The 17,728-nt window shown below is 35.4% G+C and overlaps 1 protein-coding gene across 1 annotated transcript; it reads left to right on the top strand.

The window, feature by feature from the left end:
• Window positions 1-2,851: 2,851 nt before the first annotated feature.
• On the top strand, window positions 2,852-17,193 carry LOC111057237. Its single transcript, XM_039420055.1, has 2 exons — window positions 2,852-3,423; window positions 16,957-17,193. Exons 1-2 carry the CDS (start codon window positions 3,025-3,027, stop codon window positions 17,191-17,193), a joined length of 636 nt encoding a protein of 211 aa, XP_039275989.1. The 5' UTR covers window positions 2,852-3,024.
• Window positions 17,194-17,728: the final 535 nt, after the last annotated feature.

Genomic DNA, 17,728 nt, shown 5'->3' with positions numbered 1-17,728 from the left:
CTGGAATGGACTAGCAACACAAAGAAAGTGAGGCAGCTGGTAAAGATAGGCAACCCGCATTGCTGTGGGATTCGTCGTTTTGTAACACATTGGCTCTTATGGGAAAATGCATTGCACAGTTTCAATTTCTATTTTATTTCTATATGGTATGTCTTATTCCATGGAAGCGTTATTTTTCCTTTATTAAGCAGTTCATTGTTAACTTTTTTAGAGCAAAAATAATGAAATAGGTTGAATATGAATAATGAAAAGATTTTTTTCATTTGTGACTGCAGTAGTTTTAGTATTGTCAACTTTTCACAAGCAAGGGAATAACTTTGGGCCAGATTTCAGAGAAGTGTATCATTCATTAATTTTTATTTATTAAACAAGGACAAATATAAACTGTCATGAAATGATTGGGAATGAAAAAACAGGCTCATAGTCCTTATTATTCCAATCCCGAATTTTGTTCGTACACGCAGTCCAAAGGAGGGCTGTGTTTAATTGAAACTATTGAACACAGTCTTATGTTTATTTTGATAGGATATACTATTGTTTTTGGATTATATGATTTATTGTTATTGTTAAAGGAAATATTTATGATTTATTGTTCAAGGAAATATCTCAATTTAATAATATAGGCCTACTTACAGCAGGCTATGAATGTAGAATATTATTTAGGTGTGCATTGGTGTAATTTCAAATCATATAAAAGTGGGAGTTTCAGAAATGAAGCAAATAACGAAGAAACATTTTATTATATTATATGACTATGATAAGCAAACAGTAAAATATGCTACATAATTACCATAGTAAAATGAACAATTTGAAATTAAAAGGTTTCAAAAATTAATTACAATTCAGCTGATAACAATCTCATATTTTTTACAATAAAAGTAGGTAAATAAAATGACTTATCTGGACTCATGATGATTAAATAACACAGGATTATTGAATATGTAATGATAGCAATATACTAGGTATTCTGATAACATTTCAAATCATGTAAGTGTGGGAGTTTCAGAAATGATGCAAAGAAATCTATGAAGAAACATTTATATTAATTGCATTATAACTATGACCATATGATAAGCAAACAGTAAAATATGCTTAATAATGATTATAATATTGTAAATTGAACGATTATTTATTTGAAACGGAAAGTTTTCAAAAATTAATCACAATTAAGCTGATAGCAATATCATATTTTTCAAAATAAAAGTAGGTACCTAAAATAAATCGCTGTGGCTACAGTTACGGTAACCGTAACTCCATTCGCGTTCCGGTAAACATTTGCGCAGGCGCGGCTACCGCTATTTACATGTGCATTGTGGTGTTGATGGTTTTTGGTGACATGGTTATGATAACCTATCGTTTCAATGAAGTTAGTTAGAAATAAGTTAGTTAATAATGAAGTTAGTTAGTTACTTAGAAATCATAACCATGTGACCAAAAACCACAAGCACCACAATGCACATGTAAATAGCGGTAGCCGCGCATGCTCAAATGTTTACCGGAACTCGATATGAGCTACGGTTACCGTAACTGTAGCCACAGCGAAAATAAATTATGTCATCTCTTGATGATAACACAGAATTATTAATCATTTGTATTTATTCTTTTTTGAATAAGAATTTATTTGTTCTTCAACTATGTTTTTTCATTTTAGATGCTACAAAGTAGGCCTAAATTTTCAATTAGCATAGAATCTATCACCATATACTATGAATATATAACCAAATTTTTTGTTTTATTTTTGGTCAAATAAACTGATCAATATAGAAAAAAGTATTGGAAATGTATGTACAACAAAAAGGTTCCTTCAAATTAATTAATAGACTAAAAATGTTTGACTTACCTGTGAAATGGTATTTCATTTCCTTTTACATGCCCATTATTCTTGCATCCAAATGCAACACAATACATCACCATTTCTCGGTCGTATTTTTGACGTGACAACGTTTTATAAATTGGTTTGCCGGGTGACACTTCAAGAAACTGCATTACGTTCCCACGTAATGCGCTCACAATGAGAGCGAGTGAGAGCGTTCGTTTCGGTTCATGGTCGTCTGGAAAGAGCACGAATAGGAGCAGTGGCGAGCAACGCAGCAGCACAGCAATCCGAAGGCATTCACCTGGAGAGAGTGTGAAACGGAGCAGTCAACCTGCGCAGGCGCCGCAAGCAATCTCCTGCGACTGGGCCTGCTTAGGTGAATAACTGAATAGGTTATGTTGTAGTAATCACAATAATGCATAATCACATAATCATGCATAAGTGAATAGGTTATGTTGTAGTAATCACAATGTTGTGGTTCAGTGCGAGATTCTTTGTATAAATTAATGTTTTAAATTGTTACTATTATTTCATCCTTCTTCCTACTATACGAATGAATATTCACATTAAAATTATTTTACCACTCAAGTCTTTGTCACGTAAAACTTTCGCCCGTATACCGACTTTACAGGCAACCATGCAATTTTTGTTCAATTCTACGCATTTTACGACAAATACATCACAATATTAAAGAGAAAAGGTTGTGATCTAATACTGATAGCCCTAATACTCATTCAAATCCGTTTTTCAACTTTAAAAATGAAAAATCGTACTCAATAGCTGCAACAACCTGCTTAAATGTATGAGTACGAGAGAGAAGGGAGTCCCACACGGTAGGCCTGTCTCACTCACTCCGCCTTACACACTTTTGGCTGTAGCTTAGCCATTGGACAGCCCGTTCCAGTTAGTATAGAGTTCACTGCTTATTTTTCTCATCATTTATCGATATTTTATTATATTCAATTGATCTGGGAAGATCTTCCTCAAAAGTCGATTATTGGTGTAACCATCGATACTTTGCATTATCGAAATCGTTCAAATGATAAAAATATCGACTCCAATAGAAAGAAAAATGGTATACATAACCTCAAAAATCGTAGGTCTTCTGAAAGATGTGACTATTGTTTGTTTTACAATATTAGTGATATGAAAATTAATCAATATCTTAATAATTATTGTATACATGAGCTATTGGTTTTAAAAGCATAATGTATATAATTGGATCAATAAACTGTTATAGTTGCAACATGCTCAGTTTTACATATTTTACTTTGAGAAAGTCAAGCTTCAGGTCAATAAGTAATTTTAGAAGTAACAGAAACATTTCTAGTGTCTTAAACTTGAAACATCTTGATATAAACAAGAACCATTCTATTTATCAACCTGAGACAAACATATTTGCTCCTAGAAGTACATTGCTCACCCTTCACAATAACAAATACTGCACTGAAAAGAGAGAGGCTTTACCAAAACTCATGGATTTTCCCGAGATAGCTTGGCCTAGTTTGATTAAAACTATAAGAAACTATTTTTTGTCCAACTTTATCATAAGACGTTACTTTGACAGCGAATTCAACCTTCCAGATTTCATTGCTGGTTCCAAACAGGTAAGTTGATTACAACATTGAACATGTTTGCAACTTTGCAGTGCTTGGCTCTCTTTCTTGCTTGATGCTAGCACTAGGCTTACAGTCATTGATTTTGATTGGACTTGAAAAATAAAATAATTGCAAGAGAATGCAGAAGTATAGATTTTTACTTATTGTACTTCGTTGCTACTCCCAACGTTCCTGCATGTGTCCGAGGAATCGTCATTAATTGTATTACATAAGAATATAAGGTTGGGCAAATTAGAAGGGAGCGCGGGGTATTAGCATATTTCTTATTGCATCTATTAAACTAGAAGAACCAAATCTTGGCAACCGGCTGGTGCCTCATTTGATTCACAAGCCCGGCCACTGTGGTGACACCACTATTGGTGTTCTTCTGGCAATCCTGAGTTGTCATGGTTTTAGTGCAGTTTTGGAATGCAGGGTTTAAGTTGAACTTTTTTCTGTAAGCAGGTTTAGGCTACCTATAAGAATATTTGATAGTCATTTTTTTGCAAAATAAAGAACTTTTAGAAAACCTGCGAGGAATCATGGGTAGTCTGGCAAGTTTCTTAATGAATAAATTTCTTAAAATCCTGGTACACACAAAAGCTAGTGCAGATCAAAAATACTTGATACTTGTAGTTATGCTACTGGAAACGCAGCTGCGTCGTCGTCGTCACTCTGTAGATATTCTTCTACCGAGTAGTATGGATTGGCTAACAGGTAGCTCTTGAATCTGTCTTATTTCTCTATGCTTCTAATGCTAGCCGGAACCTTGTTATAGGCTATATTTTTGAGCTGAGGAATTTAGACCCCTTGCTGTGGGAATGTGCCTAATTAAATGTTATTGTTGCTTTTTATGCTAGGGTTAGGCTCAGCAATGATTAGGGCGATAGTCTTCATCTGCACAACCATTACCTGAGAGCAAAGAGCATATATCAAGCTGAGATTGATGCTGCAAAAGGGTCGGCCAACATGGCCAGAAATAAATTTGCAGAAAGCCCATGTAAAGTAGTCTGTGCAAACCGGGAATTTTTTATTGGAGATAGAAAATATTGTTGAAATCTGTTATCACGTTATATATGCAATCTATTTGATATGACTAGGCCTGGTTTTGACTTCATATCACTTGCTTTTTTTATTTGAATAATGCCTAATTGGTAATTGATTTGAATAATGCTGAAAAAAAGGTACAGAAAATTTTTTTTGATGCTCTCAGTATCGATCTATTTCTTAATCGATTTTTTCAGCTCGATACTCATGCAAATTCCCAATCGATCAAAATATAAAATGATAGCATTTTTTTCAATGTTATCGATATTCTGTTATTGTCTATAGCCCCCTGTTGGTTGGGGGAGCTTTGAGTCGATCATCGTACTCAAGAATGAGTTGAAAACCAGAATTCACCCACAGTATCCATGCATGTCGAAGGAGGCGACTAAAATGGACCTCAAGGCAACTCCAGAAGTTGCCTAGCCTTCAAATCCACGGGATCTGCCCCATCAGGGCAGTTTCGGAGTGGCAGAAAGAAAAACCCAAGAGACCAGAAATGGGTGAAACTCCAGGCACAAATGTGGGTCAAGAGACTGAGTCAAGGGTGGCCGGGCGCCCTAGAGGCAGTTTGGCGTCCCCTCTCTCAGTGGAAGGACTGACAAAAAGGCCAGGAGTTGAACTCACATAGGTCACGAGTTTGTGGGTGGAGAGGCCAAAACTCATCACTGCTCAAAGAAGGGCGGCCATTCAGGCAAAACTTCTTGGGAGAGGTGAGGCTTTTGACCCTGCAGAGTTTCAAAGGAGCAAAAAGAAAAACCAAAGAGATAATAATAAAATAAATAATATTTTTATTGCATAAAAACTGTACCTACATTACAGATATGGCAAACGTCAATTATTATAAAAACAAATAAAATACATGAAAATGATCAATGTCACAAAGTAGGCCTACAAAACACAAAAGTACAATAAGTTATCACAGCTATTAATTGATAAGTACACAATATTATTGAAATGTATCCACTAATTATCCATGTATTCCTTTATGGAATAGAAGCCACCATTCAATAAATATTTTTTCAATTGTGCTTTAAATACATTTTTATTTGTTCTAACAGATTTTATTTCATTTGGGAGCCTATTGTAAAAAATTATTCCTTGATAAAATGGATTCTTCTTTGCTATTGCTAAATTAACATTAGGTAAATGATAGTTATTAGCTGTTCTTGTTCTATGACTGTGGATATTGCTATTAGTGGGTAGAAAATTATTATCAACGGTGCTAAGGATAGTCTTATAGATGAACTATATAATTATGTCTTATGATGGAAATGTGAGAATACTTTCAATTTTAAAATAATCTCGGCAGGACTGATATCTCGTCAGTTTACACATACATCTAATGGCTTTTTTTGTAAAGTAAATATTTTTCTTACATTTCTTTCAGAAGAATTGCCCCAAACTGTTACTCCATATCTCAGATGACATTCAAATAAAGCAAAATATATGCATTTAAGTATATTGAAAGTACAATAGCGGGATAGTGTTCTTAAAATAAAAATCACTGAACTTAGTTTAGAACAAGTATGATCCACATGAGATTGCCAGTTAAGACTAGAATCCAGATGAATACCTAAAAATTTACACACTTCAACCTCTGAAACGAACTCATCATCCAGCAATAAACCAATACAACATACACTATTTGAAAAGGTCATTCTAACAGTTTTACTAACATTAAGATGCAGATCGATGCTGTTGAACCACTGACAAATGTTATTGACTGATACATAAGCTTTTAACTCCAGCCGCTCACAGTCATTCTCAGCATTTAGGATGCTAGTGTCATCCGCATATAAAGTAATATCAGCTCCTAATCCACTGCCCTTTATATCATTTATGTAGATGTTAAAAAGAAGCGGACCTAGCACCGATCCTTGGGGGACTCCAAATTTGACTTCTCTTAACTTAGATTTAAAATTGCCATTGCTGTTTTTTATTTCAACATATTGTACTCTGTTAAGTAGGTATGACGCAAGTAATTTCAGTGCAAGCCCTCTAACGCCAATATTTTCTAATTTATTTAGTAGAATTGTAAGTTCAACTGTATCAAATGCCTTGCTGAGGTCAACAAAAGTGGCTGCTGAATGTTTTTTCTTATCCAAATTATCAATAATTCTATTCACAAAGGTAACAACTGCTGTTTCTGTGGATTTTCCTTTTATGAACCCATGCTGGTCAACACTAAGAAGTTTGTACTTATTAAAGAAAGACACTATTCTATTTTCTAATAGTTTTTCAAATATTTTTGAGAATGTGGATATAATTGACACCGGTCTATAGTTCTCTATGTTATCCCTCTCCTTACTTTTAAACAGTGGAATAACTTTTACAATCTTCAAGTTTCTTGGGAATACACCCACCTCGAAAGATTTGTTTATGATAAAGGAAAGAGGTGTACAAATAAAAGTGTCACATTTCTTTACCAACCAGTTAGAGAATCCATCATGACCTTCCGACTTTTTGTTTTTGAGAGTTCTTATAACGTGCAGAATCTCATCTGCGGATACTGTTGTCAAGTATATTGAATTTAATGAATTAGTTGATGTGTTCCTACAATATTCAAACCTCTGCTTTCCCCTGCCTTTCCGTATTTTTTCAGCCACAGATACATAATGATCATTGAAGACGTTGGCTATTTTCACTGGGTCTTCAACTTCTGAATCCTCTGTTTTGATTTTGATTATAGATTTACTTCTTCTATTATTAGCTCTATTACCCACCTCATTATTTATAATATTCCATGTAGTCTTACTTAAGTTGTCTGAATGTGATATTTGCCTAGTGATGAATTGTGTTTTGCATGTGTTTAAAATGTTCTTGTATTGTTGTTTTTTTTTGTTTTAATAAGTTTTTGAGAGTATTAGTTTTGTATTGCCTATAGAAAAGAGCAGCATCTCTATATTCCTCCCTAGCTCTTTTTACATCATTATTCATCCATTTATTCTGTTTAAGCTGTGATACTTTCTTTCTTTTTAGCGGGAAAGCCTGATTTTTGTGAGAGGTTAATATTTTTAAGAATGATTCATACATTTCATCAACATTACAAGACCGATATATATCATCCCAAGATTCTTTTTTCAGTAGTTGATGAAAAGCATTTACATTATGTTCATTATAATCTCTGAAATACGTGAAGGGTGTTTGGGGTTTACCCTGAGACCTATCAACTTCCTCGCTAAATATTTCTATTATTTGGGAGTGATGATCAGATATATATGTTTTTACAACTTCAGCCCTATAAAAATCTTCATTCAAATCGGTTGCAATATTATCAATAATTGTTTCAGAGTGTATTGTTTCTCTAGTAAAGGTATGAATGCATAAACTTAAATTATGTGATAGTAGCATGTCTCTGAGTGAACTGCTCTCATTTGTCACCTCGGCTGTATTTATATTAAAATCCCCTAAAATTATTTTATTCCTGTTAATGGGTAGTTTTGACAGTATCTTATCTAAGTTTTCTATGAATGGCTTAACCTCACAAGAAGGTGATCTATACAAAGACAATAAATAAATCTCTTCATTCTGTAACTTAATTGATAACAAACAAACTTCAAGAACCTTTTCTTCACAAAAATCCTCCAGCAAATGGGAGTTTATAACATTAGATACAATGTTTCTATTATTTTTGAAAAAGATTGATACCCCACCTCCTCTATATGACTCTCTACAAAAATATGTAATTAAGCTGTAACCACTTATATTGACAAGATTGATTTCAGAAGATTTCAGTCCATGTTCTGACAGACACAAGATATCTGGCTTCATTTCATCTAAAACTACATCTAATTCTAAAAGTTTATTTTTCAAGTGTTGTATGTTCAGGTGCATAATTCTAATATTTCCTTTCTTGCAACCTGAATCTTTACCATTACATATTGAAGTTGGATTCTCATTAGTCTTCCTATCAAGTGATTGCTCAAGAGGTGAACAATCTATCCTAAAAAAACATCAGTGTTATCATGATTGTGTTGACTCAATGGAATAGGTTGTTTAGAAGATTCTACGGTGTCACTAATGCTGCTTGTGCAGCCACCATGAGGTTCCACGTCTAGATAGCTCTTTCGGTACCGCAAGATACAGTCAGCTATGATGCGTTTTCCAATGAAGTTGATATGTAAGCCGTGTCGTGTGTAGAAACGTCTACCCAGTCCATGCACGTTGAACAGCTTCACGTTGTTGAAACGACTGACTATCTTCTTCAGTTTTTCATTAGCATCAGATATCGCCTGATTGATGGGTGCAGACAGTGAAAGATCATAACGGCACGGTACATTTACTAAGAAAACATGTGTATGCGTCAATATTTCTCTAATTGAGCCTCAATAGTGCCGAGGTAGTTTGCATGACAATCAGCTGAAAAATCATTTGTACCACCAAACAACACAATCAAATCACGTGCAGTCATAGACTTACAATCATTGTCACACTCAGCCATAACCGAACACAAGCGAGCCCCACGTTTCATTGTACTAGTTACTTTGTCAATCGTTTTCTCTGCTATCAGTTCGTCCATTCTTCTACCCTGACTATCAGCAAATAATTTAATCCCGCCACCAATATTTATCCTCCGTTTTGAATTCAGCGCCAACTTACAGGCAGGTGGTGCCGAGTCACTGATGCCAACCGCACAAGATGCCATCTTCTCCTTATTCCCATCACCCGTTGCAGTCACATTAAACTCATTGTACCTAGCGCACATATTATCATACAGCGACCTCCATTTGTCAGACTGATTACGATATGTGAGCAATTCCCCTCTTAAGGCAACGTTGTCCGCCTCCAAAGCCTCAATCGAGACAGCCATGTGCGATAATTTATTTGATAAGGAATCATTTTCTTCCTTGAGAGACCTGTCAGTCTCATTTTTATCGCAACAAATCTCACATGGATTCACAAGAGGCTCTGTATTTACAGCTGTGTTAACCAATGATACACTGTAAGGATACTTAGTCACATTCCGATCCTCTAGTTGAAGGGTGAGATCCTGTATTTCTTGAACGAGTGCTGACTGATTCTCAGTCAACTGTTGAATTTTGTTTATCAATTCATCCTTGGACTTGAGGACTGTCTCATCAGTTTGAGAAACTGAATCAAAACAAACTGGCCTCCTTAATGAACCTAAGACAGAATCCAGTGATGCCCTATTTGATGGCTTCTTGATATTTGAAAACAAACGCTTCATTTTCGGACTTGAAAGATTATCTGGAGTTTGATGTTTCTCGTGTTGTTTATGATTATCAATGTAATGTTTTACACAATCAATTTTAGACGAGGTAGTAATGGTTGCAAGGCATCCAGGTGTGCAACACCGCCAACTAATGTCTCCACTTACAAGAGTATGACCTTTTCTAAAGCAATAGCTTTTATAGTACACTGCCAGATTATCCTTAGTTGTTCTGTATGTTTTGAGTTCTGAGGCCATTTCGAAACCGGAAAAAGGTAAGCAAAAGTGTTTTCAATATTGAGACAAGAAGTATATTACAATTCAAAAAGTTTACAAGGTTTTGAATTATTGGCGCCAATGCTGTAGTTTACATCGCCTCTATCGAATCAAATTATCACTCATATTCATTTACACTGCAGTATGCCGCATCACACAGCAGCTCCCTGACGGTTCCCTTGATGGCCTCATTCAAACATCCAAACTGCTTCACAACAGGAGGGAGCTTGTTACAGAATTTTAGGACAGAAATTCTACAACTAGCGTGCGATCTGTGAAGGCATCTACTGGGGACATCCAATAGCTCACGGTGCCTGGTGTTGTGGTAGAGAATGTCACTACGGGCAACCAGAGACTTGTGCCTCTTGACTCACATGCTCAATGTCTGTCTGCGTCATGGCATTATACCTGATGTCCCAAAGCTATCCCAAATACTGTTTTCAAAAAAGTGGGGCCGAGTTTATGATCAACTATTATAGACCTATATCAATCCTTCCTGTGTTGGGTAACGTGTTTGAGACCCTAATGAAGAAGCAGATTATGTTCCACTTCGAAAGAAATCACCTGTTCTCTGATTCAGAGCATAGATTTAGAAGTGGAAGATCTACGTTTACACTTTCACTTTTCTTTTTACCACCTATATCATTGAGATTAGGGGCACGTTAGGTAAGGAGGAGGGTGAGGTTATGGAAGCAGCGAGTGTTGAGCTCCTTGAATTCCTGTACTGAATACAGAGGGTTCTCCGTCAGATACTTTTTGAATTGTTTTTGAGATTCAATCTTTTTGAGGTCATCCGGTAGGCAGTTGAAAAATTTACACTCTGAGGATTACGGTTGTTTTTATGATGTTTGACGTTTGTTGTAGGGAATTTCAAGATCATTCTTTCTTCTTGTGTTGTGCTCATGGATATTTCTTCTGTGTTGCTTGTCTGGTTTGAATTTTTTATCATTATTGTTTTGAGGATGTATAGGGATATTACAGTGAGGATCCTATCCTGTGAATCGTATGGTAAACTATTTATTATTCTTATCATTTGGAGAACTAGAACTTGCACAGTGTAGGTCTGCGGGGCTACTCCCCATGCTATTATTCCATAGCCCATATGTGATGAAAATAGCGAGTAGTAAGCTATCAGAGCATTTTTTTGTCAGCTACTGCCTTTATACGTTTGATGGCATAGAGGGCTGAGGAAAGTTTGCCCACCAATTTTTCTATGTGTTTGGCCCATGTTAGGTGTGCATCAAGTGTAATTACCGTATCTGTCACCTCTTTATCTTTATTTAGTTGATTTTCGTTTGCATTTGTTGATTTTGTCTATTACTGTTATGGTGTCTATATTAAGTTTCAGGTTTGTCTGGGCTGTCTTTGTTGAAGTTAAGGTAATATTTTAATTTGATTGTACAAGGTATCTGATAAAGAACATATTTCTTCTACAGTCAAAAGAGGGGGCATTTCTAAACTGAAAAAAAGGAAAATTGGTGTTAAACAAAACCTCAAGTAGTGCTCTATCTAACAAATGTAGTTCTAACCAAATAGGTTCATAAGTAAAGAAATTATATCAGTATAAAAATAGGGAGTGGCTTATCAGACACCCTGTAGTTTGTCCTGGTCTTTCCAAATTATGATTGAAGTTGTGTCATTGGCGAATATAATACATTTAAAAAACATTGGAAGTTGTATGGCTGAACCGTTTGTGTAAATGAGAAACAGTAACGGTCCCAGAACAGATCTCTGCGGTATTCCGTTTTTCATAGATTAGGCTAGAGAAATAGAAAGAAAAATAAAAATCTCAGTACCCTTTTACTTTCCTTGCCCTACTACCATAGGTAAGGAAAGTATTGCTTTCCAAAAAAAATTAAGGTACCCCAATTTCAAGTTTTCTATACGTTTCAAGGTCCCCTGAGTCCAAAAACATGATTTTTGGGTATTGGTCTGTGTGTGTGTATGTGTGTGTGTGTGTGTGTATGTGTGTGTGTGTGTGTGTGTGTGTGTGTATGTGTGTGTGTGTGTATGTCTGTGAACACGATAACTCCATTCCTAATTAACCGATCGACTTGAAATTTTAAACTTAAGGTCCCTATACCATGAGGACCCGGCAATAAGAAATTCAATAAAATTCAATTCAAGATGGCGGAAAAAATGGCGGATAATTACTAAAAAACCATGTTTTTCACGTTTTTCTCGAAAATGGCTCTAACGATTTTCTTCAAATTTATATCATGGATAGCTATTTATAAGCCCTATCAACTAGCATAAGTCTCATTTCTGGGAAAATTTCAGGAGCTCCGTAATATTCTTGAGAAAAATGGCGGAAAATGACTAAAAAACCATGTTTTTCACGGTTTTCTCGAAAACGGCTCCAACGATTTTCTTCAAATTTATACCATGGATAGCTATTTTTAAGCCCTATCAACTGGCATAAGTTTCATTTCTGGGGAAATTTCAGGAGCTCCGTAATATTCTTGAGAAAAATGGCGGATAATAACTAAAAATCCATGTTTTTCATCGTTTTCTCGAAAACTGCTCTAACGATTTACTTCAAATTCATACCATGGATAGATATTCATAAGCACTATCAACTGGCATGAGTCTCATTTCTGGGAAAATTCCATGAGCTCCGTAATATTCTTGAGAAAAATGGCGGATAATGACCAAAAACCAGGTTTTTCACGGTTTTCTCGAAAACGGCTCTAACGATTTTCTTCAAATTCAAGCCATGGGTAGCTATTCATAAGTCCTATCAAATGACATGAGTTTTTTCCTTGGAAAATTGCAGGAGCTCCGTAATATTCTTGAGAAAAATGGCGGATAATTACTAAAAAACCATGTTTTTCACGATTTTTTCAAAATAACTTGACCGATTTTTTTCAAATTCATACTCTGTATAGTTATTTATCAGCTCTATTAACTGGCATGAGTCTCCTTTCTGGGAAACTAATGGGGGGTCCACCCCATCCTTGAGAAATGGACTTTGTAACCTCCTTCTCGTGCATGAGGTAGGTAGGTAGAGCAGTTCATAAAAAGAACACCTAGTCGAGATATTTCATCTGTAGAACAGCTGTTTTGACGACTTTAAAAAAATGACGACTAAAAAAATCATTGAATTTCACAATTTACACAAAGGAAAAAGTACTCTGAAAACAATTATATATACACATATACAAAAGTCTGATCGTAGTTTCGAATATGAGCAAGGAAAGTTGTGTGAGTGTACCACACCAGATTTTTTGAATTATTTAATCACAACATGTTTCCGACATTGATGCCATTTTCAAGTGATATGAAGTAAATAAATAAATTCTGCTGAAAGATTCTTATTTTGATCATATGTTAGTGTATTCATATGATTTTATGAACTAAAACTATAAATTGTGGATTTAAATTTGCATGATCCTATCGAAAATGGGATTATTGGTGTCTAATTGGATTAAGTTTATTATTTTATCTCTGTTTAATTTTGCCGCTTTAAAAAAATGAAATTCTTCTTTAACATTCAGTTTTCCACTTTTATTACCATAATTTAGTATTTTCATATTGAAATTTATATCTGTAAAATTATGGCCTGAATCTATCAAGTGTTCAGCAAATGCCGACTTTTGTGTATAATTTTTAGATTTTAGTGCTCGGATATGTTCTTAAAACCTGATATGGAAATTTCTACTCATTTGTCCGATATAGAATATCGGACAAATAATTTTTAGTGCTAAATATTTCATATTAAGCACCAAATCCAAAAATTATACACTAAAGTCGGCATTTTCTGAACACTTGATAGATTCAGGCCATAATTTTACAGATATAAATTCCAATATGAAAATACTAAATTATGGTAATAAAAGTGGAAAACTCAATGTTAAAGAAGAATTTCATATTTATAAAGCGGCAAAATTAAACAGAGATAAAATAATAAACTTAATCCAATTAGACACCAATAACCCCATTTTTGATAGAATTGTAATGAAAACAATTGGAAGTAGTGTTATTGAAATTAGTGAAAATTAGAATGTAATATTCTATTTGCTGGCTGCCTAGCATAGGCTACGGAAAGCTTGCATTTTTTCAACCAATGGACGAGTTGAGGATCTTTCTCAGGGTTGGGAACTGCCTAGCTAGCATCCCAGCCTGGGAAAGATAGTTTCCATCCACTCGTCCCATCAACAGCTTCCGGCTCTTCTTCCCCCCTGCCGTAGTCTAGTTTCCACATATAGGCCTAGGAAGAGTCGGACCTGAGACAAAAATTGCATTCTTTCCGTGCACTCTTCTTTTAACCGTTGAAGCGAACGGAGCGCGTTCAGACAGCAATTCTTTTCGGAAGTGTGGATCACTCAAATCATCATTTAATGGATTTCTTCAACGTCTTCATTGTGGGTGAGTCCCAAAATTAATCCTTCTCAAATGACAAGGGGCGATCGAACTTTATTTGCATAACGATAGGTTTTTTTTTGTTTTATTGTACCATTCCAAATCTCTTTCAATGTTTTTTTTTATATTAGGCTAGGCAGCCAGAGTAAAGTCAAAATTGTTGTAAACAATGGTAGAGAAAATGTTTAATTATAACAAACTTTCATACAGTAAAAAAATTAGCTTTCTTTAACCACATCTACCCTTCGGTAAAAGCAGTTAATAATATATAATCTACCCGAGATATTACAGAATCATGCGAATTTAAATCCACAAATTATAGTTTATAGGACATATGATCAAAATAAGAATCTTCCAGCAGTATTTATTTATTTACTCCATATCACTTGAAAATGGCATCAATGTCCGAAACATGTTGTGATTAAATAATTCAAAAAGGGTACTGAGATTTTTATTTTCCTTTCTATTTCTATAAAAAGTAGCCCTATAATGAAAAGAGATAAATAAGTTGGGCTAGAGATCTGGCGGTCATGGTTGTTGCCATTGTTTTTGTATTTAAGCTCCACGCATTGGTATCTGTTTGTTATATGGTTTTCCTACCACTTTCCTACTTGGCCTTTTTGAGATATATATAAAGATTGCGGATGCCTTTTCTTTTGTTCCCAGTTTTGTGTGACAAAGTATAAGAGGTCTGCTAAGTCTGTATCTTTTGTCTTATCGGTTCGGAATCCATGTTGGTGTTAGTTTGTTGTTTTGTTTCAGATAATTCAGGATTTGCAGGTAGATTGCTTCTTCGAGGTATTTTGATAATGTAGGTAGTGTTGCTATTGGTCGGAAGTTTTCTATATTTGTTTGATAATTTTTTTATATTTTGGATATACAAGTAATACTCCTTCCAGTCTTCCATTTGGAGTGCCAGTCTCACCAGTCCATGTTCTCAGGATTCAGCCGTCTTCAGTTCACTATATCATACTGTCTGCGGCTTATGGATGCATCAAGAGTGCATTTTATTCCCCTTTGGTCTGATATTGCATTATCAACTTTTATTTTAGGATTGCACAAGTTTGTAATGCAGTGACCTTTGCTTGTTTCAGAGTTACACGTTTGTCTTGTTGGTGGAAGCCGTAGTGTTTCCAAGTTATGCTGGGCTAAAATGTTTTTCGGTTTTTAGATTGGGTGAGTTTTGCAGTTAGTCGATGTTTAAATACTCCATCATCACTATGTCACCATTGCCCGTCATGATATGTGTCAAAAACCTGGCCATGTATTCGAAAAACTCTAGGGTATTTTCTGATGTTGGTCCATAAATACAGGCTATTGTCAATTTTCCAGTTTTTTTCTTTTAAGTCAGAACAGCCATTTCACCAGTGATCTCCTTAGAGAATTGTTCTGTGTCCATAACTTTGTAATTGTAATCTAGTGTGTCAGATGAGTATATGACTACGCCCAACCTCATGTAAAGTTTCCTTGAGAAATCGGATTGTAGTATGTAGCCTGGTATATTAGTAGTCTTTAGTCTATCCTTGCTTAGTCCGTGTTCATCTACAGCTGTCTCACAAACGATTGATTATATCATAAAGCTTTTGAGGAGGGGGGACTTTTGCATCGGGTCTGAGGAAGGCTTGTGATTGTGTAGCTCATGTAATAAGTAATCATTCTTGGGAATCTTGCGGGGTATGGCCTTGGTGGTGAGATGCTTGTGACCCTCAGCTTCTAATTGACTGGAAAGAAGCAGATCGTATCCATTGTGAGATCATTGGAAGTGTTTTTTTCTCTAAACCAATGCGGCTTTGACACCGGGGACAGTCATGTACCGAGGACTAATCTCCATTACACACATTACAACGAGGAAACTTGAAATTGTCATCCCACGTTGAAGAATCAACAACAGAAAAGACTCCTTCCCTATCTTTGCACTACGCCTACTTGTCAGTGTAAAGAACCAGCAGGGAAGTACTTTTAGAAACAAAGTCGAGACCTGATTGAAGAGAAATCCATTCTACTCACTGAATGGATATATTTTGAATGAGTATAATTTTACCTGCGATCTCACTTTTCTGACGCCATCTATCCAGTTCAATCGTCATGGATGTATAATGAGGAATTGAATGGATTTTAGTAGAATCCATGGAAACATTTTCCAAAACTAGCTAGTCAATTTGAATTTGTGAGAATTATTGAAACCCTATTCGTCAGTTCTAATTTGACAGTGAAACTCATCAGTGCCAAATGATAGCAGGTATTCCTAAAAAAAATTGAAAATATAAAAAATTGGTTCTTGAAATCTCAATAAGTTCTCACAATAACTGAATTCTAATTTACTGCAATTTATTTTTTTTATAATTTATTTTTATAATCATATTGTAGGTTCAAATAAATCAAAGGTTCAAATAATAAAAGTAAAAGCAGAAAATCCATGGTTCTTAGTCTCAAGTATTTTATAGCTTCCTGCACAACTTGGCTATTCGTTTGGGCTACTAAAATTCCGTTTATTTCCCTTTCAGAAGGGGTTTGGACGTTGCAAATGTCCCTGTGTAATACCATTTTGTCTCTACTGGAGCCAACTAATGTAGGCCACGATTGTGCCTGTATGCAGGATATTCAATTTAATGAGAAATAATAATTTCTTTATTTGTCTTTGTTACAGTATTATTTATTTAAGTTGATAACTATTTTTTTTGTTACAGGCGGTAGTAGTGGTGTCAAAATCTCTAGCACAGGGTGACTTGAACAGTGTCGAAAACCTAGTCAGTCCAGAGGCCTTATCAGAAGTGAAACAAAATATCAACTCTTTCAGCATGAAACAGCGGCAGCTATTAGCTGTTAATGAAGACGATATCTATTTCCATTTCCCTTACGAAGTTGGAGTCATTTTTCCTGAGGAAAGTGAGTTGAAATTTCAGTTGTTCTCATACAATCACTAAACCGAAGTCGGCTAAAATAAAGTTAATATCAATAATGTATTGAACAATTACTCTGGTCATCTCAAAAGTAAGTTGCACTATTTTTTTATATCCGCGCAGTTGGCAGGAGTTTGCCAAAATTTTTGTCTGGGTGTTGTGTGATAGCACTGTAAAATTCCTTAGAGGCCGCCATGACTTATTTGTCAGTTGCGATCAAACCACTATGGAGCTACCACTTACTCCTACCGCCGATTACGAAGTACGCAGTGTTGTTCGTTATTTAACGAGAAACAATGAAAATGCAACTGAAATTCATCGTGAGTTGTGCAGTGTGTACGGTGAAAACGTTATGTTGAGGTAAATGATGTCTCGTTCGCGCCAATCATTATTGAAGGCAGAACAGCAACACATGACGAACAACGGCTTTACGCATCCCGAACATTGTCGAAGACAATGCTTGGATGGGATGTTTTCGGACACCCACCATACTCCCCTGATACATACTTGCTCCAAGCAACTTTCATCTGTTTCCACAGATGAAACGACACCTTGGGGG

The sequence above is a fragment of the Nilaparvata lugens genome, chromosome 2 (genome assembly GCF_014356525.2).
Source record: "Nilaparvata lugens isolate BPH chromosome 2, ASM1435652v1, whole genome shotgun sequence".
Classification (NCBI taxonomy): Eukaryota; Metazoa; Arthropoda; class Insecta; order Hemiptera; family Delphacidae; genus Nilaparvata; species Nilaparvata lugens.
Note: the sequence above shows the minus strand (reverse complement) of the source record. Positions and strands in the feature narration are given on the sequence as shown.

What these genes read in the sequence shown, in the direction of transcription:
- LOC111057237 (XM_039420055.1), top strand. Translation starts at nt 3,025, where the DNA reads ATGTATATAATTGGATCAATAAACTGTTATAGTTGCAACATGCTCAGT. An exon ending in TCATTGCTGGTTCCAAACAG is followed by an intron (nt 3,424 to 16,956) that starts GTAAGTTGATTA and finishes TTTTTGTTACAG; the next exon opens with GCGGTAGTAGTGGTGTCAAA.